General features: G+C 42.0%; 1 protein-coding gene and 1 long non-coding RNA gene across 12 annotated transcripts in view; one reads left to right on the top strand and one right to left on the bottom strand.

The window, feature by feature from the left end:
- Positions 1-15,079, top strand: part of LOC147261766 (uncharacterized) — a 40,130-nt gene extending 25,051 nt beyond the window's left edge. For both annotated transcript variants that reach the window (XR_015115852.1, XR_015115851.1), the window contains one exon: positions 14,421-15,079. This is a non-coding gene — a long non-coding RNA (uncharacterized LOC147261766). The remainder of the gene's footprint in view (positions 1-14,420) is intronic.
- The window catches only part of adgrl2b.1 (adhesion G protein-coupled receptor L2b, tandem duplicate 1), an 89,954-nt gene continuing 73,515 nt past the window's right edge, over positions 10,810-27,248 (bottom strand). For 2 of the 10 annotated variants that reach the window (XM_086203964.1, XM_086203963.1), the window contains exons 14-22: positions 26,069-26,278; positions 25,286-25,506; positions 24,539-24,605; positions 22,451-22,542; positions 20,841-21,009; positions 20,104-20,232; positions 18,326-18,422; positions 17,136-17,261; positions 10,811-12,949 (exon numbers count right to left, since the gene is read on the bottom strand). In XM_086203964.1, coding sequence (XP_086060090.1) covers positions 12,084-12,949; positions 17,136-17,261; positions 18,326-18,422; positions 20,104-20,232; positions 20,841-21,009; positions 22,451-22,542; positions 24,539-24,605; positions 25,286-25,506; positions 26,069-26,278 — 1,977 coding nt within the window. In that variant the 3' untranslated portion in view covers positions 10,811-12,083. Of the gene's footprint in view, positions 12,950-13,551; positions 13,606-16,388; positions 16,416-17,135; positions 17,262-18,325; positions 18,423-20,103; positions 20,233-20,840; positions 21,010-22,450; positions 22,543-24,538; positions 24,606-25,285; positions 25,507-26,068; positions 26,279-27,248 lie in introns of all 10 variants that reach the window. The other 8 variants (XM_086203965.1, XM_086203966.1, XM_086203969.1 and 5 more) reach the window with 7 other exon arrangements.

Genomic DNA, 27,248 nt, shown 5'->3' with positions numbered 1-27,248 from the left:
ATCAAATTCTAATTATGCAAGAGAAAGAAAATCCTCCGTAATGAGAAGTTTCCGATTTTTTTTTTTAATGAAAAAAACTGATCTCAATACACTAATCACGTCAGAACTAAAATAATTATAACCAACTAATTAAACAGCACTTTTTCTTTTGGCTCAGCCTAAGCTGGAGCAGCATGTACCGATTTTCAATTTTGACTTGTTAAAAACCTGAATGATACATCAAAAAAACCACAAAAAAAAAAAACAACTAATGCAGCACAAATGCTTGGAGAGTCAGGGTTCCCTCTGACAAGTAATTACGTCAAGAACAAACGATCCCAACGGCAGCAATTAATGCTAAGCTCATAACACACAATGATACCTCAGGGCCTTGGATCTAATATGAGCCTTGGCACCCCTTGTTGCGCCATTTACCCAGATGTCTGCTTTGATGACTCACACTAACACAGTTTTTCTTATTAACTTGTGTGCATGTGAAGTTTTAATCGTATGTTCCTCTGTGTATAGACCGCTGTCCTGCAGACAGATTATCTGTGCTTCAAACCCAAGGACACGTAACAGAATCCTTTCTTTACATACACATACATAATTGAATCGTACATTTGGGGACTCAGTTGTGTATCCTCCTTATGGAGAAATGAATCTATTTGGACGATGACTTCTCCTTCTTGATTTGCTGGTCCTCCAGGAAATGCCCGGTATATCTAGGACAGATCCCACTTCCTCCCTCTGGAAATGAGCTAAAGCAGAATCCCCGTCCTCTCCAATTCTTTTGGATGCCTTCAAGGTCCCGGCTACATCCTTCATAACCTTACGTCCGAAGCTGAATCATGCACAATATAACTCCTGTCATGAGAAAAATCAATACCTGATCAACTTGGTCATTAGGCTGAAAGTGAAATGACCATTAGATCTGCCTGAAGTGGATGAGTGACTCGCAGTATTTGGAATCTGCGGTTTGTGCTTCCTCTTTTACGTGAGGTCGCCAGCTCTGGGTTTTAGGCTTGAGGGGCTTTGTGAGGTTGTTAAAAAATGCTCATGCTTACTTTTCCAGCTGTAGCCTTTCAACTGTGCATTAAACAATGGATACCCCTGAAATGTCACCAGGGAAACAAGAAGTACTGTTGGAAAATGAAGGCGGGGTCAGGAACAATTTTTCTGCAGTATTCAGGAATAAAGAAGGGATGCACACAGAAAAAAAAAACAGATTTAAAGCCATCTGTTAATCATCTCAACACTGATCAAGACAGTAAACCCATCAAAAACGGTTTGATGTGAGAAACAGTGTATTTCTCTTCTCTGTTGACAAAACGTGCACATTTCAATAGTAATTTTGACCATTTTTACTTTGTAAACAGCCTTAAAACTGTCAGGAAACTTTTTAGGAAAATTGTGTGGTTGCAGTAGTGCAAACAGACGATCAAAACGCTAACATGCTAACAGGCTCACGATGACAATGCTGACGTGTTTATGTTTACCATGTCAGCTTCGTGTCTTAACATGCTAACACGCCAAAGTAGAACCAAGACCGGTGTGTTGTCGTAGTTTTTGGAGATTTTAGACACAAACCAGAGTAAAACAGCCTGGAAATGTGACCCAGTGACAAGACAATATGTTCAGTGAGGTTATCACCACACATGTAAGGCTTCGTTACAATCCATCCAGTACTGAACCATCAAAGAGTTGGTGATCCAGTAGAACATGGCAACCTCTCATCCTACTCCAACCTCTCTGAGCATGTAGGAGAACTTCAGACAGCCTACAGACTATACCCTTTTTTTCCTTCTTCTCAAAAATCTCATTTGAAACATTTCTGAAGGCACCAGCAACCCACCTTAGAATCAAAGTCAAAATATTCATTAACATATTACTTTGTTGCCTACCATCGCTCAAAGAAAGTTTAGTGAGCGGAAAATACTCATTCAATCTTACTTGATTCATGAGGAAAGCGCTACGGCAACAGAGGGGAACACGCACGCTTACCAGTTAATTTGAGAAGGACATAAACAACAACAGCTTCATTTGTGGTGTGGACATAAGTTAGCCCTGTGGCTAACACTTTCTTTATGGTAATGTAACTGGGGGTGGCACCATCTGTTAATAAAAGCAGCAATTCCACTGCCTTTTCTCTCCTCTCTTGGATAGATTCTTGTCTGCCTGAATGGTCTGAAAGCGGCCGATGGTTGTGTCCCTGTCAAACACATAACACATCACTTACAGACGTCCTTCCGATTCTTCACTAATTGGTTTGTTGTTGCACATTGCCCTTAATAATTGAAGGAAGGTACATTTTAAATTTCCTCTCCACATGTCTCTGTTGTTGGGACCCAGCTCTTTGCCCTCATCTTCTTTGAGTCCTGCTGATGTCATAATGACAGCCAGCTGGTCCCTGCTGTAAACAATACCACTCAGGAATTGCTTCATGAATGTATTCAATGACAAATGTAGCTGAATTAAAAAACCAAAAAAACCACAAAAAAAAACACTCCCACAAAATTCACTTTGTCCATTCTGGCCAATCGTAGATGCTCTGTGGAAGACGCCATAAAGGGCTCATTCTCAGCTAACAAAGATTTTTAGTTTTAGGTTGTATGATCATATGGCAATAATAAAGTAGTACTGACTATTTAAATAAAGCTTCCTAAATTCTACACGGCACATCTCAATTTCCTTTCCAGTTAAAGTGAGCCAGGCTGCTATGAAGAACATGTATGCTGCTTGTGTGACTTTTTGCTATATTGTGATCAAAGTCATATGCAAACACTAAAGTAAAGATGTTCATTTGCTGAACAGAAAATATACAGCTCCCTCTCAATGTCACGCTGTGTGTGCTGTATTTATCTCTATTCCAAAGGTTGTATAAACTTATAAAAATCATATCGCCATCTCAAGGTATTCCTCTTATTTCCTCCATACGTCAGCGCAGCCCATTCACATTCTCAGCACTCATAAAACAGACTGAGTCAAGCCCTCTCTTGGTGTAGAAAAAGAGAGTGATGAGGGAGGAACAGAGGGCGCCCAACATAGGAATCGACTGCAGTGGGCAATTTTCCTTTATACATGTACTAAAAAGACTTCAGCCGTTTTGCTCTGCTGAATTTAAAGATGCAAGGTTCTTGAAATGCATCTTGTCATTTGAAATGCACCTCCTCAAGTTTATCTGTGGTGAAAAAAGTGCAACGTGACCCAGTGTTGCACCGTGCTCTCCACTGACTGAAAAGTGGAAAATGTATGCAGGTGTGAGGTGGAAACTCTGAGATTTTTCAGGCTGCCTCAAGCTTTTTATTCTGATCTCTCACAGAACAGAGAGCACAGAGCTGCAGCTCCAACTAACTTTGTATAAATTATCATGCCTTCCTTCCACTATTTCTCTGATTATTATTCTCTCTTTCAGGGCATAAATGGAAAGAAGGGATCACTTCCAAACAACACTGAGGCAGATGTTTGGCTTGTATTTATTATTTAGTTTGTAATATTACAATTCCTAAATTTTTAAACATTTTGTATCCAGGAAAGTGAGAATGCTTGAATTTTATCTGCATTCAGAGCGTCAACAACACATTCACCAACAGCCATTTTAGCGTGGGATCACAACAGTTGCGGCTTCATGTTCTGACCCAGGAGTCCTCAGCAGTCTTTACATTATGAACTAAACAGTTCTCATGGGTCTGACAACCGCCATTCTCAAACCTTTTCTTCATTTTAAGATAAGACTCTTTATTGTCGTTGTTACAAGTAATAAAAAATAATAATTTGTTGTTTGCAGCCAACCAGCAAATTCAGACAAGAGCACAGGATGCAAGTGTTCGAAGAGCCGTAATCGGACTATAACTAGCCCAACGTGTACTAAGAACATGAGACATAATTATGCACTAGTGGAATCCATCCATCCATCCATTGTCTTCCGCTTGTTCCTATTAAGGGTCACCGGGGGGCTGGAGTCTATCCCTGCAGCTACGGGCGAGAGGCGGGGTTCACCCTGGACGGGTCGCCAGTCCATCGCAGGGCCAACACACATAGACAGACAACCATTCACACTCACAGTCACACCTACAGTCAATTTAGAGTATCAACCAGCCTCGTCCCCTCTTGATGTCTTTGGACTGTGGGAGGAAGCTGGAGTACCAGAGTGAACCCACACAGGAACAGGGAGAACATGCAGACTCCACACAGAAAGATCCCGTGCCCGAGCCGGGACTCGAACGTGGAACCTTCTTGCTGTGAGGCCACAGTGCTGACCACTGCACCACCGTGCAGCCCACTTGTGGAATATTACATTATTATAGCAACAAGTTTCTGGCAAGAAAACTGGGTGATTTTTAGAGAGATGTTGGGACACTATCAACGGTGTTTCAGTCGAGACCACACTCATACTGATGGTGTTGCTGCACGGGTGACCAATCCTTGTGTTGCTGGACATTCTCAGGATAATGCACATAAAATATTACACAAGTCTTTATTAAATGTCTGGTTTCCAGAGAGTCCCTTGAATGTGCCATCACTAAAAACAAACATGGCCAGGGACCTACAGTCTCTTTCTTCCTACTACTCTACCTCAGGCGCTCTTGCTCAGCTAATTTATACATTTACCGGTACTCTGTACTTGTAAAATTTCTTGACTGCATCTTCCATGGTTGTGATTCTGGCACCTGATAAAGTACTTAAGTGTCTGTGGTAGTTCCAGCAGCAGTAGGTGTGTCCAGGACCACATTTTACCATGATGACACACACACACACACACCCTAACCTTCACCACTCCCAACCGTAACCCTGACCCAGGTCTTACCTCAACCCTCAAACTGTCTTAACTCAAACAGCCACTTAAACTTGCACGGTCCTCACAAAGCACATCTGACCCCATAAATGTGGTGGGCTCCTGTTTTTTTGGACCACGCAAATATAGTTAAATGAAGACACGCACACACACACACACACACACATACACACAGAAACAAGTCTCAAGGTGAAAACAATACCAACCACACACAGTCATGGCTGGTAAATATCAGCATCTGGAGGAGCGGTGCTTTGACACAGGGTTATTTGATGGTAGGAAATTGAAACAGCTGAGCTGCTTCCTTCGAACATTTTTATCCCCGATGTCTATAAAATTGTTGGGAATTCTTCCAAACAGATTATTGGCATCAAAGGGAAACATATGCAATACGTTATGTGTGTGATGAAGACCTTTTTTTTTCCTTGTTATTTTTTTCACTTTTCCATACAGGAAGTTTATAGAGTAGGATCTTTCCAAAACAAATGTCACAATGAAACATTTTTGTTGTTTCATTCTGGTTTTCCTGTTAGTCTCGTTGGTTCACAAGTGTTTACAGGCGGTTTGGTGCATGTGTGTCTGTCAAACTCTGAAGACAAACATTTTGATGAAACATGAACCTATGTTGATGTAATAAAAGTCATTATGTGCAAGAAAGCAACAGTGAAACATGGCATTGCGTCACAGCTGCGCAGTTGCGGAGCTGAAGCTCAGCATTTTATCTTTAAACTGTCACGTTGCTTTTCAAACTAACTTAACTTCAAGCATGACTTTGATTAGCTTCATAATTGTCTCCACACTATCATACAGCTGCACTTCTCATTCAGATGAGGCACACATGCTGGTTGCGTTATAAATAAAACTGTTACACAAACATTTTCTCAGTATTCCAATAGGGAATTTAGTGGTGACAGAAAAACCGCATTGTCATAACTTATGAGGTACTTTTGAGGAAAAAAAATGTTCTGTTTTGATACTTTAGATGCATATGTGTATGTTTAGTAAGGATGTATTTTTAAGTACTTCTGAACTTGATTTTTTTTGTGAGGTTAATATATTTCGTTATGACAAAATAATGAAGTTGATTATCTCACGATTTGTTATCTCAAGATAAGCGACTTCTATCATCTTGTTTTCATGATTCTGCCTGTTATCTTGAAATGACGAGCTACTTATCCTGTCATCTCAAGATCAAAGGCTTGCTATCCTGTCATCTCGAAGTTACTTATCCTGTTAACTTAAATAACAGCTTCGTATCCTGACATCCAAAATATTGCACTTCTTATCAAGTTATTTTGATATAATAAGCTTCTTCTCCTGTTATCTCAAGCAAGCTAGTTATCTTGTTATCCGGAGATCACCAGCTAGTTAACCTGTAATCTCGAAAAAGCTGCCTTTCCTGATATCGCACGATAGTGAGCCACTTATCAAGTTATCTCAAGATAACAAGCTGCTTATCACATTGTGTTGACATAACAAGCTACTTAGCCTGCCATCTTGAGTGAACGAATTACTTATCCTGTTATCTTGAACAAGCTCCTTATCCTGTCCTCTTGAGATAACAGCCTTTGTTATGTCGATATAATTACATCATAACAAGAAAATACAATAACAAATATGGAGGTTTTTGGCTTTCTTTTTTGTGATTAATTGGCGCAAATACAAAGTAGGTACAGATGCGCGGTTAATGGCGGTGTTTTCAGGGAGGAGAGGGTTTTCAGGTTTTAATCTCATGCTCAGTGGAGAATGTAGTTTTTCTTGTAAATTTTGTATTTTTGTATCATCTTATTGATTTTGTAATGTCATACAGATTTTTTTTTTTTGAACAAGTACCCTAGGAGGGTTAGTTGCCATCATTAGATTAGTTAATGGCGATCCGCAATAAACGAAACTAAACTGGACAAGACTTTTTAAAGGAACGGTTGGATTCTGAATTAAACTCTTTCAGCGAGGTAGAAAAAAGATCTCTTACTTGTCAAAGATTTTCCATCTGAGCTGTTTTTTTGGCAATGCTGCCAAATCAAAAGGCATTTTGAAGTGGGACTTACAGTAAAAATGACCGTGTAGTGCTTTGTTTTAAGTCTAGTTGGGTAATGTGGTTTAGTTAGATATTCACTTTTCCTGCCCCCCCCGCCCCCCTTCTCGTGCCTTTTAAAAATTACAATCATTATGTTTTGTCTCAGAAACTGCAGGAACAATTGCTTGAATATCGGAAAAATTCCTCCCCGGAGCTTTACACTAATAGCAGTCATATGTTAAGTTTGTGTCACTGGGGAATGCATCGCTATTACTTGAACAGAAACGACCCAACAAAAACACCAGCCTGTGCGGGAGTGTTTACTGTATAATGGGTGTGACAGGCTACCTTTGCCCGACGCTGAGCTCATTGTTGGTGTTTCCTGCGAGGTGTGACAGCTTTATAGTGACAGGGATCAGACTGGGATTGTTTCTGACATGTTTGATCGCGGTTCCTCCGTCTCCCAGCCTCTCTCTCCTCCTTGACCACTCTGATTTTCTAGCTGAGGCACTCTCTTTTTCTTCCCTCTTCTTTTCATTTCCTCACACAAACACAACACAGGCAAGAAGTCTGTCCCGGTCAAAGGGGACTCTCGAGCATTTTTCAAACCATAAGTCTTACTCTTGTATAATAAGCATCTTTTGGGGAAGTAAAGGGAGCCCATTTCTTTTAAAGCAGCCTTCTGTTTGAGTTGAGGTGACATCCTAATAAGCAGTACAACAACTGCCATAAAATTAAAGATGGCAGCAATGTTAAATTCCAGTAATTGCTTAGAGAGATTGTGCAGGATTTTCAGGTCACCAAAAAAACAAAAACAAATCCCCAGCATAATGCAGCTTTTCAATGCTCATGCAACCTTTAACACAAAATACATGATATGCCCTGGGTCTGACACTGCGAGGGAACCTGATTAGGACTCGTTTTACTGGTCTTTACTGGGGCTTTAAATGCACACAGAGAGGGCGAGCCAGCCAAGGCAGGCAGTGCTATACGGTGGGACAGCGGTGGCAGGCAGGAGCGCCTCAGATGTTCTTTATCTTCCTTCCGCAGAGTAAAAATGTAGAGGAATGTAAGCTGTGCAGTTACTGAGGCCCTGAGGAAATATAATACCCTTTCTGCATTGTGGCAGTGCTAATGTAATTATGCATAGTTCCTGCTCTCGCTAAAGAAAAGATTCCTATCCAAAAATATAAACATTGTCTGCAAGAACGCCTTTTTATTTTCATAATAATGTCATTATTTTTTCCTAGCAAGACCTTGGTGGAGTAGGTCAAAAATACATGTGTGTGTATATATATATATACACACATATATACGTGTGTGTATATATATATCTATATATCTATATCTATATCTATATAAACATGTGTGTGTATATATCTATATCTATATATATATCTATATATCTATATCTATATATCTATATATCTATATATCTATATATCTATCTATATCTATATATCTATATCTATATCTATATCTATATCTATATATATATATATATATATATATATATATATATATATATATATATATATATTTATATATATGGGCGCGGGATCTTTCTTTGTGGAGTCTCCATGTTCTCCCCGTGCCTGCGTGGGTTCTCTCTGGTACTCCGGCTTCCTCCCATCGTCCAAAGACATGCAATTTGGGGACTAGGCTGATTGGATTCTCTAAATAGACCATAGGTATGAATGTGAGTGTGAATGGTTGAACCCCTCCTCTTGCCCGTAGATGCTGGGATAGGCTCCAGCCCCCCCGCGACCCTTACTAGTAAGGAATAAGCGGAAGACGACGATGGATGGATGGATATATATGTATATATATATAGTGCATATGCTATCATCACACGCACGTGGCATATTTTGGAATATACTGTGTGATCTGATTTTAAATGCAGCTTCTTGTTTGATGTCTTTTTGATGATGGACATGAAATAATGCCCAACTCACCAGAGGCAGGAACATCAAACGGTTCCAAATGAAAAGACGGTACACGGTAACATCTTCCAGAACTAAGCCTTATTGCGCCTTCATTCGCCACTAGCCCACGGAAGCTGAGCTTTCACTGTGGACAGATAAAAGATGGGTTGTACTTTCATCTCCTGCAATCTTTGACAACTATTTCATTTGCGAACGCAAATACTGCATGGCTAATGTACTGCATCGTATCATAATCAGATAATCACAGATGGTAATGTCAGTAATTCATTGACAAGTCAAAAGGGGGGGTGGGGAAATGGGGGGTGGGGTTGCTTTGAAGAGGATGGCTGGCCGGAAATCATCACAGCAGCATAAGAAAAGCACAGGGTATGGTGATAGCACCCAGTCTTACAGGGGTAGACGGCGTGATCATCTCTATATTGTTCCTGTTTCTGAATCCAATGTTCTTTAAGATAATAGGGTGAAAGAGCTAATACAGAGCACAGGTGACTTAGTGATAATGAACCAATATATATGTATCATGCAAAACCGATCCTTATGCTTGGCAAAAGGCAGCTCAGCACATTTATTCATCATGATTTTGTCTGTAATGAAAAACGCAGACGAAGAAACTTCCATTCCTGGCAGTGACATCACACTGGCCCTCGAGGCCCTCATCTGAAGCCTATTGTGAGCTGCCATGTCGACTCTCCAGTGTTTATAATAAGGAAGCTTCCGCAGACAAACGCTGGGCCATCAGTGAACTGTGAGCAGGTCATCAGCTTTGCATTTAATTTGATTCATAACTGAACAGAAGCCAAGTTTCTATATAATTTAGGGACTCCTGGGGCTTTTGGATGGCTCTGTGTAAACCTAGAGACTGGTGTTCAAACAACAGGGCAGACAGCCATAGTGGACGCGGGGCTTTGCCGAGGCCTCTGCATCAGCCGTTTGACAGGAAACTGGCTCCTGGCTTCAACTAATAAAGTCCGCCACCCAGCATGTACAGCTACCGCGTGTATTCTAGGCCTGCCGAGTTGTGTGTGGTCGGTTGGAGCGGAATACTTCTGGAAACTATGAATGAAATACTGATGGCTAAATCTGCATGACGCGACTCTCATGAACTCTATTTCAGACAACGACAACTTCAACGCCAAGACTGATCATAAATTATTCTTGTCTGTACAACTGCAACATTGTATCCCTAAAGTGTTCTGTAGGTTTAGAAACCTTTGCCTAATTTAATGAAAAACTGAAAATGATCCCACAAACAACTGTTCTCCGGAAACTGTTAAAAACACATCAGTGCACCCTGGGTGACAGGTTTTTTTCATTACGACCAACACGGGTGCTGTAGTAGGAGTCACAACAACACTCACACACTCATTTAGCCCATTTCAGAATTACAAGTAAGGAATAAAGAAGGTGTGATGATGGAGGAATAATACACCTTCCACCTCCATTCAGTTAGAAGAAATTACTTGTGTTTGATTGAAAAAAAAAAACCCAGAGTGAATCTATTATTATCATTAAGGTATTTCCCTCAGGAGATGTTAGGAGACAAGAAGAGCTAAAAGAATGAATATTAGCGCACTTAAATTCACCAGGTCGATCAAAACAGGACTCCATATAAATGCTAAACCTGATCCGTAACTGCTAGATTGCTCAGTAACAACAGTTTGAAAAAGTGACATCATTATCATCCTGTTTCAGCTCCCCCTCCCCCGTGAGAAAAAAAACCCTCAGTTACTGCAAGTTCAGATGTTTTATGTAGATATTTGTAACTTGTTTTATTCATTTAAAATGATTTTTTTTCCTTTCCTTTTAAAATTTTTTTTTTTTTATAAATAAGTTATGGTTCATCTGCCAGCTGTGAAATCAGGTACTTGGGAAAATCGTGATCACCAGCGTTGGTCGGTCTGTTTGCAAGATAACTCAAAAAGTTGTTGATGGAATTTGAAGGTGTTTGGTGGGATGTTACAAGTTAAATTGAGGAATAATCAGTTTGATTTTGGATCATCATCCAGAACAGGATCTGAATCTGATGACGCCATATTGCCCAGGCAAAGGTGCCCCCCTCTATTGCAGGTAGTAAGGCCTGTTTGTTGACAGTTTCTAAATCATGACAGATTTTTATGCTAAATATGAATAAACAGGCAGACATCTGTGAACAAGAAAAAAATTCACATTTATTTGATATCAAACAGGAGTTGAATTAAATATCAGCTGATGATGGGCTCTTACAAAAGAAATAAAATGAACCTAATCAGTGCTGCAGCAACTTTTCACACTTTCCAACCATGTTCTTTTTCTCTTCTCTCTCTCTCTCTCTCTGAATAATTCAATTAATAAATTAATTAGTGTCAAAGGATGAAGAATGTCCGCAAAAACTGCAACATCTCAGTGACACAAAGAAGTTTGTTTTGTTGTTTTTTTTGTTTTTTGCTTTTTAAACCCTGACAATTTCTTTCAAGTAAAATAAATTACACAAGTATCCAATTCACTCCAAATCTGTGCATGGCCCGGTGATAGCAAATATACTACTGGCAAAAACTCATCATTCATGAAAGCAAAAAGCACTTCACAAGCAGAGACGTGAGCATGATTTCAGATGGACTGATATCCCTTGGAATATATTTTTTTTATCATATTCAAACATACGACAACAAGTCAAGTGTGAGAGGAAAAAGCACATTTCCACCATTTTGATTAACCTTGTCTGAAGAGTCCTATTAACATCGAAAGGGCGTAACTACTGAATGGTTGCCATTTCTTTCTTTTTTTTTGTAGTTTTTAAATTTTTTTTTTGTACTTTTTACACTAGTGGTACAGCAAAATATATTTTCTTTAGCTGTTACTTTGACAACAGTTAATTGTGCAATAGAGAAAATATAAGGCCTGAGTCTGAATTAGTGGTTTCTTAACTTTACAGTCCTGAATGTGGAGCCACACTAGTTCTAGTTCTGTTCTTGACTTATAAAAGACCCTGGTTCTGCAAAGTCTCCCAGGAATACATCAGGAGTGTCAAAGTTCTTTGCTTGAACTTTTGTTTGTTTTTTTTTTTAAATCCCTTATTCTTCCACTCTTCTTTCACACAGTGGCCAGTGTGTTATTCTCTGCACCTCTTCAGTCCAACAGCAGAGAGCTTTCACAGTCCACATTTGCCCGGCCTCAGATGGACATGTCGTGTGTTTTAATGAGATCTGTGTGCAAAAGTCATTTATTCATTCCTTTACCCACCCAACAACCCTTCACTTCCTGTTCTAACAGGAAGGGTATGTGGAGTGCGAGCCAGACTGGCCAGCTCTCTTGACATCGACCGAGAACACTTATCTGTTATGAACCTGTGCAAACAAAGCTGGCCAGCTCAGAGGCTGGTGATGAGCTGCATTTGTCCGTCGCTGGGGGCCTCTCCTTCCTGTGTACACTCATCACTGCTGGGTGGGATGATGCACCCGTCGCTGGTGACTCGGTTTATGTGGTAGTAGGACATGGGCTGCGGCGCATCGCCGAGCTCAGGCATGCTTTTATGATACGTGTCCTCACCCTCACTCTGAGGTGAAGGGGAGAGCTCCTCCTCCTCCTCGGGGGGATACGGCGACGCCGCTGGTGAGGGTGAGTCTCTCAAGTTTGGCATGCTGGTGTAAAGGGAGTCTCTGTTATTGTTGGGGGAGTGGGAGCCTATGTCCTCCACTGCAGTCACAGCCTCAGAGCCATGGCCAACCTGCCCCTCCAGGCACCTGGGGGTTTTCTGGGCACTGTAGAGCAGAGAGTGAGTCCTCTGTGGCAGGAGAGGGGCCTCCAGGGCCTCCTTGTGGTGGGGGTGCAGAAGCAGCTCCAGGGTGGCGTGGCCTCCTCTTCCACCTCCTCTCTGAGGGGATGAAGCCTCAGCATGATCTGCCACAATGGCATCATCCTCGCTGCCGCTGCCACCCCCACCCTGGTCCACTGTCACCCTGGTGGTCTGTGGAGGCAAGGCTCTGTCCCTCTCCCTCTGGGCGTCACGACCTTTGGGAGCCCCGCGGGGCCTCAGGTTGTTGTGGACAATCTCAGATATAATCATCTTCTCAAAGGCGGCATCATCGAGGTTGAGGCCCCCCAGGTCACTTGGGGCTCGTACGCCAACGGCCTCATAGTCATCGTCTCGCAGGGAGTAGCTGTTGTTGAAATTGCCATTGAGGGGGAGGGTGTCCATGGCACTGATGTCCCTGCTGTTGCTCAGAGAGTGCTGTCCTGCAAGAAACGGCAAAAAAGCAGATGAGTCTAATTTTCTGCCTTTTGATAGAACAAAGGAATCTCCACTACACCATCCACATATACTTGATACTGCTCAGGACACTTCCAGCTAGTGCTCTTTGATCTCTGGGTTAATTTCAACATTACACGAATAGAAAAAGTTTCAAAATTCAAATAACCCAATTAGCTCCCCTACCACGTCTAAACTCATTACGGATGAATATCATTAGAGCCAATCTAAGAGATTATCCTGAACAATATTGGAGTAATGAGGAAAAATGATGGCAGAAACTTAAAAAAAAAAAGAAAAGACAAAGATTTCATACAGCAGCACGTTATTAAGTAAGCTGAGAATCAGGTAACAACATTGCAGCATACAAAGCAACAGACGTGATGAGAGTAAAAGAAATAAATAAGAACAAGCTGATGCGGAAGTGTTGTGACATTCACAATGAATAAAACATTCCACCTGTTAAAAGAAGGCAAGACAACAGAGTAATGTGGAACACAGATGGCCCGCCACCTCTCTGCACCGGGGCCCCACGAGCACAGCAACAACCCCCACAACCACGACACACAGGCACCGTGCAATGACTCACTTTGCCACCACTCACATCAAGTGTGTCTGCTCAGGCTATCTGGCCTAAGAACAGCTGATGTGCAAAAAAAGTAAAACAGATGCTTTTTTTCAATTGCAGCAAGAAACAACAAAATCACTGACATAAGTGGAAGCTTGTCACATCCAGATTCAGTCAATCCGACTGGGATTATGTCCTTGCAGTGAGTTATAATTCAGACTAATGCGTCATCTCAAATTGTTGAAGGTGGATGGAGAGTTTGACAGCTAGAAGGACAAACCAAGGACAACTGAATCCTGGACTCAGCAGGTGGAAGTGTTCAGCAGCAAGCACAGTCTGTTTGTTTTTTTTAAAATTTATTTTAGGAATTACAAAGTAAAAAGAAGCAACATTTTCTGATGAAATTATTATTATTTTTTTGCTCTCTATTTGAATGTTGCTGAAGTCTATCAATTTAAAGGGAAGAAGAAAGCGCACATACACACAGGAGACGACTCTTAATTTCTTGCAACCCTGTGACTAATCTTTAGTAGTGGGATGAAAAGTGGAGGAGGGCAGTTTGATTTGATGTGAGGATTTTATTTACTGGCTGCACTGCGAGGCTGTGACTGAAAAGCTGACAATTTGCTGGGTGAGGGGATGTCGTCACAGGCAGAGGGCAAAGGCAGGGGGGTGGAGGAAGGGTGTAGTTTTAGGTTTCAAACGAACGTGTCAGAAATTGGTTGGTAGCGACTGAATGAAATCCTGACTCTAAAAAACAACATCAAAGAGATTTCTAAAAAAAGAAGAGCAAAAGCAGCACAAGAGGGCAAAAAGAGGTTGTGGAGGAGAGATTATTAGTCATCTCAGAATAAACTGTACTCTCAAATTTGCATTTTGTTTATGCGCAGACAGGTATTGTCTACTGGAGGAGGTGGAGGGAACGATGTGAGCAGAATTCAACTGGACACCATGACAGCTGCACTCTGGGAACCGATCCAGAGGAGATTCAACCAAGATGTTTTACTGCGTCGGATGAACATCTGCGGAGCATTACTTAGTATTAATACACTTATAACAGAAGACACACTCATCCGTTTGCGGGTGCTGAATGTAATGACTATAGCAGGTGAAATTTGACAAAGCCTATGTTAAAGTTGACAGTCTCTCAGCGTGTCTTTCATACTTGGTGATCTTCACGCCAGGTTTTGACATTTCTGACTGCTGCTTACCCTCCTCCAACTAGTTCCCATAAATCCTTGATTCTTTTTTTTCTCCCTCCCTCCCCTGTTTGTCATACCCTTACAATGCGCTGTTAAATAAAGCTTTAAATATGGGTAATGTTCCTTCTCAGGTTGCAGTCTGTTGCTCCTGTGTTTGAACATGACAGCGGTTCACCTCCAGGGGAGAAGAAGTGTTTCCACAGGTAAAGGAGATGTGACATTTAGAATTACTGGTTAATTAAATATCGCCACTATTATCTGTCTCTGGTGTGCTATGTTAAAATGTAATTATCCGACAATGATTTAAGCAGGTAAACATTTTGGGTTAATAAAGCACAAGCTGTCTGCACATATGTTGAATTCTGCATTTGAGCTGCTGCTGCTGACACGCGAGCGCGCGCGCACGCACGCACGCACGCACGCACGCACACACACACACACACACACACACACGCAGTCTCAACAAAAGCAATGTGGTCTGATTTCCTTTGCAGATGTTGTTTTGGTCCCAACCCTGCTTTATTATCTTCAAGTGTGAAGTGCTCTCATTGTGCTGTTAACACTGTACATTACTACATATTCTTTCCCTACACTGCTGTTTTTTTTCTGTATTCTCTTTTATCATCAAATGCCTGAGAATATCTGAGGGCTATGACTCTGCCCGCACTGCGTCATGCGCTACCGTTTTTTTTTTTTTTCTTTGATTGGGTTTCTTTTACTCTGCCAGTGAGGAACTAGGTCACCATAAACACTGACATGATTTAAAATCAAACTTGGTCTAATTCGAAGTGACCTAAATAAATGTATCTATTTCAACATGTTACCATCCTCAAACAACGAGTCGTGACAAAAAGGATCAACATGCAAAACTCATATTCAACAGAGAGGAATTCCCAAATGATTGCTCAGTAGATGAGATAAGATAGCATGGAGGTCTCTGAGGGTACCGCTTTCTGTGTTCACATGGGAGAAACATGCGTGCGTAAGGAACCCCTGGAAAACTAGAGAAGGCGTCAAAGACAAAGAGAAGACGGTAAAACTGCAGTTATTATTCTCGACTCATTGGATCAAAGCCTGGGGTTGGGCACTGAATTAATAATCTGGGGCAAATTTCTTTACCTGAGAGGGCGAGAAAGCAAATGATCTGAGAAAGAGTGAGTGAGCGAGACCATGTGACGTCATCCCTGCGATTTGTTCAAGCTCGACACACAGCAACATTGCGCGAGATGTATCATGAAAGCAATAGTGTTATTTATATTCCTACAGTATGCAGCCGAGTCAGCCAAGGCGTAATGTCAGTAACACTGATATAGTATAAATACACTGCTTTCACACAGTTAAAGTGGCTGAATGCAGCACAGATGTGTAACAGAGAAAAAAAGAACTATTCCCCAATGTAACGGGTTGCAGACATGCGCAGTAAATTTTTGAGAGCTAAGTAACATTTTTGATTTTTACAGAAAGAGTAAAGTACTAAATAAAAGCACCGAGCCCCAGCACCAGTTTATCCTTTCCTTGTGTTCAAGAATCCAACTTGTTTGATTAGTCTGGCTTAGTTTAGTTTAGCACAAAGACTAAAAAAAAAAGGGGAAAACCCTTGGAGCACACGTTATCAGCCAAAGGGTAACACAGTGATGACAAATTTTGTAGTCCTACCCTGGAACTAGCATCACCATTGGGTTCCTGCAACCACAAAAAAAAAAAAAAAAGTGGGAAGTTCACTTTACATTGGATCTTTAATCATTGCAGGCTTGATGGCAAACGAAAGTTTACAAAACTTTTTTTTTGTTCAGCCAGATAATCTCCACAAATGAACGCCAAATGTATTTTCATAAAGCATAATTGCAGTTGTTCAAAGTGCAAAGCCAGGGATGCGCTACGAATGAACTGCACCACGTGTCACCACAACTAACGTCACGCTAGCAGTTGCTAGCTTTGTTTATTCACTTGTTAGCAATTGCTGTTTTTAGGAAATAAACTTTTTGAAATTTCCAAGAGTGGTACTTACGGTTTTATTTCACGGAACAAAAGAATTAAGATATGTCTAACTGACAGCCAATTAAGAATTCCACTGAATTTGACTGGAGGGAACCAGACGTCCAACGATGCTAACTTACTTCCAGGTTTTAGGCCTGATTCCTCCACTGCTATTTGCATGTGTTGTTTCTACAAGTGGGTTCAAACACAGTTAAGAATAAGAGCTAACATGTTGATCAGTGAGTACTGGGGCTGACGCTAGCTTACCGTTTTCTCCTCATACCATTATTGATGCTACGCTAGGCTAACCAGCTAATGGTTGTAGCGTCATATCTATATTTCACGAAAAAGAAGAATATTTCCCAACATGTTGCTTCAAAATAAAAGTAAAACCTGGAAGAATAAAGGTGGAGGGTAGATGTGCACCTGGAGAGTGAAAAGCCGGTGGAGAGGGAGTGTTGCACACCACTGTTTCTGCCAGCAGGTTGTTATAAGGGTTAGTGTCGTGGGTACGGAGGAGAGGGTTAGTTAGGAGGTAGTTGCCAGTCATGCCTGAAATAACAGAGACAGAGAGAGAGAGAGAGAGAGAGAGAGAGAGAGAGAGAGAAAGAGAGAGAGAGCAAGGGGAGAGAGAGAGAGGGAGACAGAGAGAGAAAGAGGGAGAAATGTCACAAGGGAGAGTCGAGGAAAAAGAAGATGAGCTACTTCATGGTCTGTGGTGGTGCGCCGGGCAGCTGTCGACATAAACAAACACTGACATTCCCTGTCCGAAATCTGGCACCGCGAAAAGATTTATGACCTGTGAAGCGTCTGCCTTCTATTATGGACGAGTAACCATAGAAACCTTGGTCAAAGCAAGATGTTATCCAAACAATCAGCTGATGCGGCTGACAAACACTATTAACACAATCAGCTGCGTGTTTATATGAAACAAATTCATCTAAACAAACTCATCCAGTCGAGAGACTAGACAAAACATGTATGTGGCCTGCCATGAATAATACAGCAACCCTACCATCCAGAGCACGCTTCTGTAAATCCTCAAGAATGTAATAACAACTCTCTGTCATTGAGATTGATGGCTCCGAGACTCTGCGCTGGCATTTGTGTTAAAAAAAAAAAAAAAAAATCTTCAGATCCATAACTAGAGCCAAATTTGTGCTGGCAGAGTCTGGAGCCTGAGCGTCACGATGCCAGGATCTATCCCAAAACCTGCTTTGACCTCAGCCTGACTTCGTTAATCCCTCCCTCCTTCATCCTGACAATCGCTACAGGGTGAAGATGAGTTAGGAGGCTGCGGCACAGCCAGCCTCTCCGCCGTCAGGTTCGCTAGGATTTGAGCTCATCAGTAACGTTTACAGCAAGCTAAATATCACACCTCTGTTCCTCTCCTTTTTGGGGAGGGACAGCGGTAATATTTAATGCTATTTTCGACTGCTTAATGCAAGAAAAATGCAACATGAAATCAGGTTTTATCTTCCTTTTCTTTTTCTACAAGCTGCCAAGACACCATGTAGGCAGCATTCACTGAAGTGCTTATTGTGAACTGAAAGCTTCATCATAAAGAGAATGGCATATTTTTCTCGTCTGGTTGGTAGAGGGAAACGTGTGCTTACCCTGGTTGAGTGTGGAGGTGCTGTTTATGTCTCCCGAGATGAAGGAGGACTCCGACTGCTTCCTCACAGTGTCGTTCCACATCCGCCTGATGCGGCTCTGGGTTGAGAGAAAAAAAGCCCATTGATCAGGACTTAACACGGTGCTGCTGTTAGTGAAGTCTTTCAGCCCAGAGGATTGAGTGGCTGTGAGTGATTCAAAACTACACTTGTATACATGATTACACTCAAACAAAGCTCGCACAGGCTATTGATCCAACTCATACCGAAAATAGACAACCTCAGATTATTAGAATTTGTAATCCGAGGGGGGGGTGAGCAGGTCGGCAGGTTTTTTTGTCCTGTCATGCTACTAAATTCCCAGAAGAGCTCTTCAATGTCACCAAAGGAAATTAAGAGTCTTGATGTCCGTGTCAACACGGCTTTCTAATCTGTTAAGAAAATCTCTTCTTCTTTTTCACTGTAAGACACACGAAGGACAGAACTATTTCAATGAAAATGTTTCATCGCTGCGAAGCTACTCGCCTCATAGTGACACTTGATATAACCTTGGTTGCAGCAATGCACAGCGAAACCCCGACAGATGGTCGAGAACACGGTGGCTCGTCTGGTTTTCCATCAACCTAAAAGGGCAAATGTGACTCGGCCGCTCATTGACCTCCACCGGCCACCCATGGCTGCCTGAAACTAATTTAAGTGACGATTGCTCGTCTATGGGGTGACTGTATCATCTATTTGAGCTAAATTATTCACGCCGCAACATTGGTCCTCCAAGAATTGTAGTCTGACATCCCTAAACGTTACACAGACTGTTCTCCGGGGTTCCTAGTGATGGAAGGAGAGGAAGCACCTGTCCGTATTTTCAAGAATTCTCTTGGTGACTAATTTCTTCCGAGGGCAGCTCATCTCCGAACATCTCTAAAATCTGAAAAGGCCAACTTGCAACAGCTCTGCACTTCTTTGCCTGCTCCATCAGATTTAATACTTGATGCTTCCTTCAAGGTCTTTGCCTCAAAAAATATATTTTCTCATGATATTACATGATGTTGTATTATAAAAGTTACCAGGATTTTTACTCGAAACCAACCTTAATGAAATGGTAAGAAGTTTCTCATTGATTGAGGAGGAGAAAAGGTGTGCAGGTGAGATTCTTCATATTTTGCATTTTTTTCCAAATACTCTGGATTAACCAATATGCACTTGATGATAAGAGTTACTGTTCGTACCAAAGCTTTTCTTGAAAAAGAACTGAAAACTCCTGAATCCGCTTAAAGGCAGATTCTCAAAAGTCCAAACTGTGAAGTGGTTCCCTTAACTTAACTTTGACAAAGCTAAATCACTTACATTTCTGCAATTTTCTTAACATATGAAACCCATGCACATGTAATAAATATGGCTGTCAAGTGATTTAAAAGCAATGCATTTACCTAATTGCATGTTTTGTAACTGATTAATCTAAATTCAGTGCATATACCTTTTTTTTTGGCATTACTTGAATTTTCAATATTTCTATTGCAAATAGATTTTGGGTTAACATGAAAAAATAAATGGATAATTTTTAGAGGAGGGAATCTTTTCATTTGCAACCAGTACTGCTCTCCACCAGCTACGGGCTAAAGCTAATTCAGCTAACTCAAGCTAGTTCACGAGTTAATCCGCACATGTAGGGTCGAAGCTGCGATTTTTCATCGAAAAAAATCAAAAATAGCTACTTGTTTAAGCCTAATAATGCAACAAAAATGAAAAATCTAAGCATTTGGTTCCTGGTGGTCTCAGCGTACCTGAGTAGCCGATGAGTAGCGGGCCGTGGATCGGGACGTGGCTGTCTTGGCTGAACTGTGGGAGCCCTCTGATGGCAGAGCGCCGCAGCACTGGGACTGACGGAAACATTTGCTGTACTCTTTACGGACCTACAGAGGAACAAAAGATCAGGAAAGACTGAGCACACGGATGCAGAGTGTGACCCCCCCCCCCCCCCCCACACACACACACACACACACCCCAAATGCCATCCAGCTGACAGCTGTTTAAATGCCATATGTGTGCGAATAAGCAGTGCAACAAACACTGTGACAACATGATGAAATATGTGATTTTACAAAGAGTGGTGCTTAAAGGATGACTTCTATACCACTAGATACAAACATACACACACACACACACAAATCTGCCCCTATATTAAATGGGTTCTCCCTTGATCTACGCTACACACACCGTCAAGTTTCATTAAATTCATCCTGGGAGTTTTTGCATAATCCTGCTGACAATCGGACCAACAAACAAAGAAGCAGACCTGAGAGAAAACAACCTACATGGTGAGGGGAGAAAAAGTCATGTCTTTGTTTATACACCATAGAAGAGTACTGACTGCTGAATAAAAATATCCTTTTTTTTCCGTAATTCTTCAAATTGCTTATTTCATCCAACTAACAGCCTAACATAACATTTGAGATGATGGAACCAGGATAGTTTTTACATTCCTTTTGATTTTGTAATCATCGACAGGGCAGAATCTCACCTTTTTCTGCAGGAGGCAGTGGAAGATGAAGATGAACATTCCTTGGAGAGTGTTGAAGATAGTGAAGAGGTAAGCCATCACAATGGATGATTCATTGAGGAAGAACAAGCCGAAGGACCATGTTAACCCCAACAGACAAAGTAGGGCGAACGCTCCCAACACCCACGACCTGTGAAACACAAGACCAGTGATGTTCACGTAGAAGTGAAACAGGAGAAAACACAGCGGATTTCATCTCTGCTTGGTGGAACCATTCTCCTCTGGAAGACACAGAGTATCTGAAGAAAAAAAAAGACTCCATTTCCTTTTTTTGGACATGTTTTACTAACTGCATAAATCCTGATACAAAGTTTTGGAATACACGTGCACATTCTATATTTTGGTATTGCTTGGGAGTTGGCTACAGAGACTGCAAACACAGCAGTTTTTTTTCCTAGGTGGCTTCCAGGAAATACTAGAGGAAACAAGATAACTTAACAGTCAGTTTCAATGAGGGTGGCCGGTCGTTACCGATACACCAGAGAAGCGAGCCGCCCCTGGAGAGGTGCAGTGAGACGGGAGCGGAGGAGAAATGTGACGACAGCGTGTCACTTAAGGATCCATCGACAAGAAAAAGGAGAGGCGGAATTCAGAATGATGGCTGGTTATACTTGCTGTCCAAGATTTTTGTCTGAGTAATCACTGAGTACAACCAATTGTTCCACTTCTTTTCATTTTTTTTTTTTTGCAAGCAACCACATTAGAGAGTTGGGTTTGTAGCTACGAGGCAGGCTTGAGGTAGACCCTGATTAATGATGGCAAATGAGTTTGGACAGTTGAAGATTTTGCGTGAAATACAGAATCCACAAAAGGAGGCTATGAATGCTCCCAAAATAAATAAATATATAATTTTTTTTGGTTTGGACTCAAATCACAATAGCTGCCCACATGATATATATTGGCCTGCCCTGAAACATATTGTTGAATGAAAATCCAGGCGCAACCATGGTCAGGGAATTGTCTTTTTACTGAGCAATGCCGCCCACTAGAAGCGGAAAGATGGAGGGGTGAGTTGGGGGTAGGGGGTGGGTTTGGGGGGTTTGTAGGTTGTTTTTTTTTTTTGGCTTTTATTTATTTATTTATTTTAATCATTCATAAATTCAAAAGCCATGTGGTAGAACTCATTTTCCAATGCAGCCTGTTAACTATGCTAGAACAGAAGCAAAAGATACCAAAGGTCAGGAATGCAGTTATGAAGAAATAAAAAAAAAAAACCCCGCAATATAACCCTGCATTGACCAAATACTAAAATCATAAAATGAACAAAAAAAAAGGCCCCACCGATGGATGGAAATAAAATCTGAAAGAAATATTGGTCTTGGTGGGTTTGAGAGAAGAGAAAATCAAATAAAAGTGTAGGTCAAAAGCACCTTTGAAATTCCAGGAGGCAGTAATGGTGCATATTATTTTTCTTTTCCACCACAAGAAGACCCCCCCCCAACACACACACACACACACACACACACACACACACACACACACACACACACACACACACACACACACACACACACACACACACACACACACACACACTTCCAGCCTCATCTCCCAAAAGTGACGCCCCTCACCTGATACCTCCTAGCCGGGATGAGTCGGGTTTCATGGAGGTGGAATGCTTCACCATCTTGTACATGGTCACCACCAAGAAGATGACATTGACCTGTCAAAACAGACGGATCGAGGTTTCCAGGCTGCACTTAGAACGGTGTCCGGTTACTAACATCCACAGTTATGTTTCACATCGACTTACGGGGGCTTTACAATATTGCTTGATCTATAGCGGTTTTGGCTTGATAGCGAACTACAACACCAGAATTCCTTTAAAGAGAGGAAAATGAAAATTTAATGCCTCTCTGCAGCTCATAAAGTACACTGACTTCCAAGAGCAAAAATAACACGACAGGTTAACACAGGTTAACGCTTTGGTGTACTTCGCACAGCTCAGGCCTTCACTTAAAGCTACACTGACAGTTTCTCCCTCCTTTCCTCCCAGTTCCCATTATACTCAAGCCCAGGTTTTACACAAACACGCCAAAAAATCTTCATCAGTAAGAATATAAGAGTCTCTATCTGATGGAGTCTGGGCTGATCTGATATACCACAAAAAACAAAAGCTCCAGGAAAACACAGAGAGGAAAGAATGGAGATGAGTGCCATATTTTTCAAACAATTTTCTGAGGCCAGTGAAAACACTGGGATGATTCAAGCCATACATCCAAAAAAGCTTTCCATGCTTTCAGGATGTCTCTCTGTAAGCACTGCAGGGCCTGTGGCCACCATGGGAAAGGGAGGAGATGTACCTCAAATTTGGCCCCAAATATCACGTGAAACCTTTGAAATGCACTTCAGGAAATATTCAGAGAAGAAAATGCGAATGTTATTAAAAACGTCTATCCTGTATCTGATCCAAGCATGCATTTTCAAAGCATGACCAATCTTCTATACATGGGAGGAAAATAACTGATAAAAAAAAAAAAAACAAGTTGGAAGGAATAGAATTTGTATGATGTACATGGTGTGTTCTCAGGTTATCAAATACCATATTTTGGATTACTCATTCAACTGAATTCACAAATCACCTTAAAAAAACCTCCCTGTATTCCCAAATGGTTGCCTTCTGAAACACCACAAGGCAACAGGAAAGGCTTTCTTTTTTTTCTCTCTTTTTTTTAAATGGAAACAAAGACGTTTTGAGTGGAAAGCAGATGGCAACCAACAAGAAGCGAAGGAAAGATGGAAGGGGAAAAAAAAAGAGTGCCTAAAGAAGATGGAAGGAGCCTTTTAGATCACAGCTTTGTTTCCCGGCCGCTGGGGCCGATTTACATCCGCATGAGTCGAGTGTAGCTGGAGATGCATTTAACACTAAACCGCAAGTTATGACACAGATCCGATGAGACAGACAGATGGATAGACGACCACGCGTCGAAGCAGGCAAACCCCACGTGGACACCCCCCCCCCCCCACACACTCCCCATTGGCAGTCTATGGACTGCTGCCCCAGGTCCTTCACTGCCAATCAAAAAAAGCATCCGAACGGGCCAACTAGATTTTCCATTTTACAGCCAATTAGTTTATGTGTGTGTGTTCATGAGTGTGTATGGTTGAGAAGTGTGTTTGTTCAAGTGTGTTTTTCTATGTGAGTCACTCTTTACACCCAGTGCACAGCAAGAGATATTAAAAGCTGAAGCTGGAGATGTCTGCGCACTGGGATTGGCTGGAGAGGTGTCGTGATCCTCAGCAGGGTTATGAGCTGTAGTAATGGTTGTCTGGCCCACCTGCTCATTACATCCATGTTCACCCCCCCCACCACCACCACCCTTGTTTTCCCACTGAGAAAATGACCTTCATGCCTGAGACAATTCTTCCTCCTGATTGCATGATGGAGTGTATTCTCCAGATTTAGAGCAAAGGACCAAACAGCTTTAAGATGTTGCCTCTCAACAAGTCGGATTTCAGGATTTCATAGCTGAGTGGACAATGATGTCCTCGTGTCAGCACTAATGGGACCACTTTCCCTCCATGCAAATTGATCGGAGACAGCAGAGCAAATACACTGGCAGCGCAGGGAGTATCTATAAACTGTTTTCAAAGCTTTTCTGTAATTTGAAAAAAAAAAAAAAAAAAGCTATCACAGGCAAAAAAAACCCACGACTCACCACAATTATGAAGGTTACAGGTCCAATGAAGCTCCAGATGAAGTGGTTATCAACCCTCAGCCAGCAACTATGGGGAGCAAAGGTGACATTCAGTTCATTAAATCATCTCCCAAACAAGGCTGTGTCTCATCGATCAGGGAGAACAAGAGGCCACAGCGATAGAACAGAAACTCCTCCGACCACGGAGAACAGATCCTGACCTTGAGGGAGCTACAGCTTTATTTAACGAGAGGCTGTAATCTAAAAGACAGTGGTTACTGGATTCAAGACTTCATAGTTTTTCTAATGTCTCACTGTGTGTACCAGAGAGGAGCAAACAATGTGTTGCAGATATGAGCTGAGGCACAGCCTGTGTTTATAACCGGAAAACAGAAAGGAATGAGTTTGAAACAGACCGTTTACTTAAATCCTATAAATTAGTGGACTGAACTCTTATAAATCATAAAGCTTGCTGCTTGGATGAAGGCCAGTGCAGAAGTGCATAAACTTTTAACTGACAAGGGCAGCAATTATCCACAGAGTAAAAAACCCCCACAAGCCAGTGCAGCTAGCTGGTGTTTTCATTAATGTTGCGGCTTTGCTCTTCCTTTTGCACTGACAGCGTGTAAATTTGGCAGAGGTGGACTGCTCTTTGTGCCACTGCTATCATTAGCCCATACATGCATGCTGTGTGGGTGTGTATTTCTGAAGAAGGAGGGAGGATGAATTCTTGTAATTGTCAAATTCCCGCAAAGATGCCACACTTACACTCGCTGCGTGCCGTAGCTGCGGTAGTCGATGGCCGCAGAGATGCCCACGACCGCTGCTGGGAAGAGGTACCCAGAGATGTAGTAGTACTTTCTGCGAGAGAATTCGCTCTCGAACACCTCAACTAGCATGAGGTACAGCTGCACACCCTCCAGACACATCCAGGCAAAAGCAGCAAGGAAGCAGAAATGGAGAACCCCGGCAATAATGGAGCACACGAGCTGAGAAGATGGACGCAGAAGAAAAAAGACAAAAGACAGCTTTTTAATGAACTTGAAAGTTCTGGATCTTGGTTTGTCCCGAAGTAATCATCCTCATGATCTTCGACAAAGTCAGCCATCACTCGTAGCAGCGCTAACTTGAAAAATGTTTTAGGTCCTGTGCCAAATAACTACGCCCAGTCAGGAATGTAGTTCCAGCTATGTATCTGATTCTAAATCTTTGAACAATTGTTATGTATGGCGAAATGTTGTGCACAGTCGTATTCCCATTGTTGCAGGCAAAAGCCTATTTGATTACTTTTAATGGAGGTATGCTGTGTGATGGGCTTTTAATATTAGCAAATAAAAAAACCAACTAATCAGGGTAGATGTTAATAGTTTTTTTTCTATGTGATAGAATCTTAATATATCGATGTATAGCTATGTATATCACACATAGCTTATGTGAATTCCTTGAAGCTACGAATGGAGAAATTTAAGCACGAGTGGTTAATGACTGCAGAGCAGACCCTTCATGAGTGGTATAAAAGTTGAACTTTCCACATTTTCATTTCTCGGGTACCTTTGGTTCCGTCATGTCGATGCCCACAAGGAAGACGAGCTCGCCGATGAAGAGATTAAGGCAGAGATTTTTGTGGATGGTGTTGCGATCGTTTTGCAGACCTCTGAAGAAGCAGAAGGTGTAGAGGCTAATGGCCAGGCACACCAGAGACACGGTGATTCCCATCCTGGTGATGACGGTGAGAATAAGCTCGTGGACGCTGCCCTTGCCCTGCGGAGGAACACAATTCCCAATTGTTATCATGAATGTTTCAGCTGGAGCACATATTTGCATTGGCGAAACAACTGGCTTGATGAAAAAAGGTTGTTGCCCCCCCCCCCCCCCCCTTTTAAAATCTTGTTAGCGATGAGCTCAACCAAACAGAGGAGGCGCTAGTGCAGCAACCAGGACATTTACTCTCATCAGACTCACAGCCTTTGGCTACCTGACCAAACCAGGGGCAACACGGGGAACTGAACCAGAGGCCCCTGTGCTGGTAGGCAATGTTGTTCTACCTGGGCGCTGAAAATGGGGAAATTCCAAGCTGATCTGTGCTTTAAGTCCCACCCTCAGACTGAACATGCTTGCTGCTCCATGTTGCCTGCAGGCACGAACGCTAAAACAATTCCACAGGGAGCACCATGTGATGTGCCGTCCACATGGCGGTTCTGTCTTAAAGGGCAAACTGTTTTTGAAGAGGTTCGAAAACGGGGGCAAGTTTCAGGACAGGTATCGGGCAAATGTGAAAATAGCAGACTTGACCATACAAAATATCACACAAGGACATGGTGGCCTGAAAGTGAGGCAATTCCTCCTGTGATATTTGCAATTTTATTGAGGGCAGAAGTTGCAGCTGAGGTGATGTGTAGGGAATTGGTGTGAGGGCTCAGCGTAGCCTCAGGGTTCTGGTTTCAAGCTGTGGTTAAGGTTGCGGTAAAGAGAGATGACGGGGACAGAGTTCATGAGTGGGGACGTATTATTATATGAACCGCAAACTTATCCTGCACATTTATTACTGGCTGGGTCCTTCCTACATATGCCATTTATCATGTAATTAGATTGTAATTGCATTTTGCGACCAAATTGATCCTGCACCACTTCAAGAAGAGTGGAAACATAAGTTTAAGCCGAAGTTGCACTGTTTCCCATGATTTTTTATGGGCGGGCTTATGCATGGGGGGATATTAGACACGGACCACAG

Source organism: Aulostomus chinensis, chromosome 5 (assembly GCF_037954235.1).
Source record: "Aulostomus chinensis isolate RoL2024-O1b breed Wild chromosome 5, RoL_Achi_v1.0, whole genome shotgun sequence".
Lineage (NCBI taxonomy): Eukaryota > Metazoa > Chordata > Actinopteri > Syngnathiformes > Aulostomidae > Aulostomus > Aulostomus chinensis.
The sequence above is the reverse complement of the archived record's forward strand: the minus strand, read 5'-3'. Positions and strand labels throughout refer to the sequence as shown.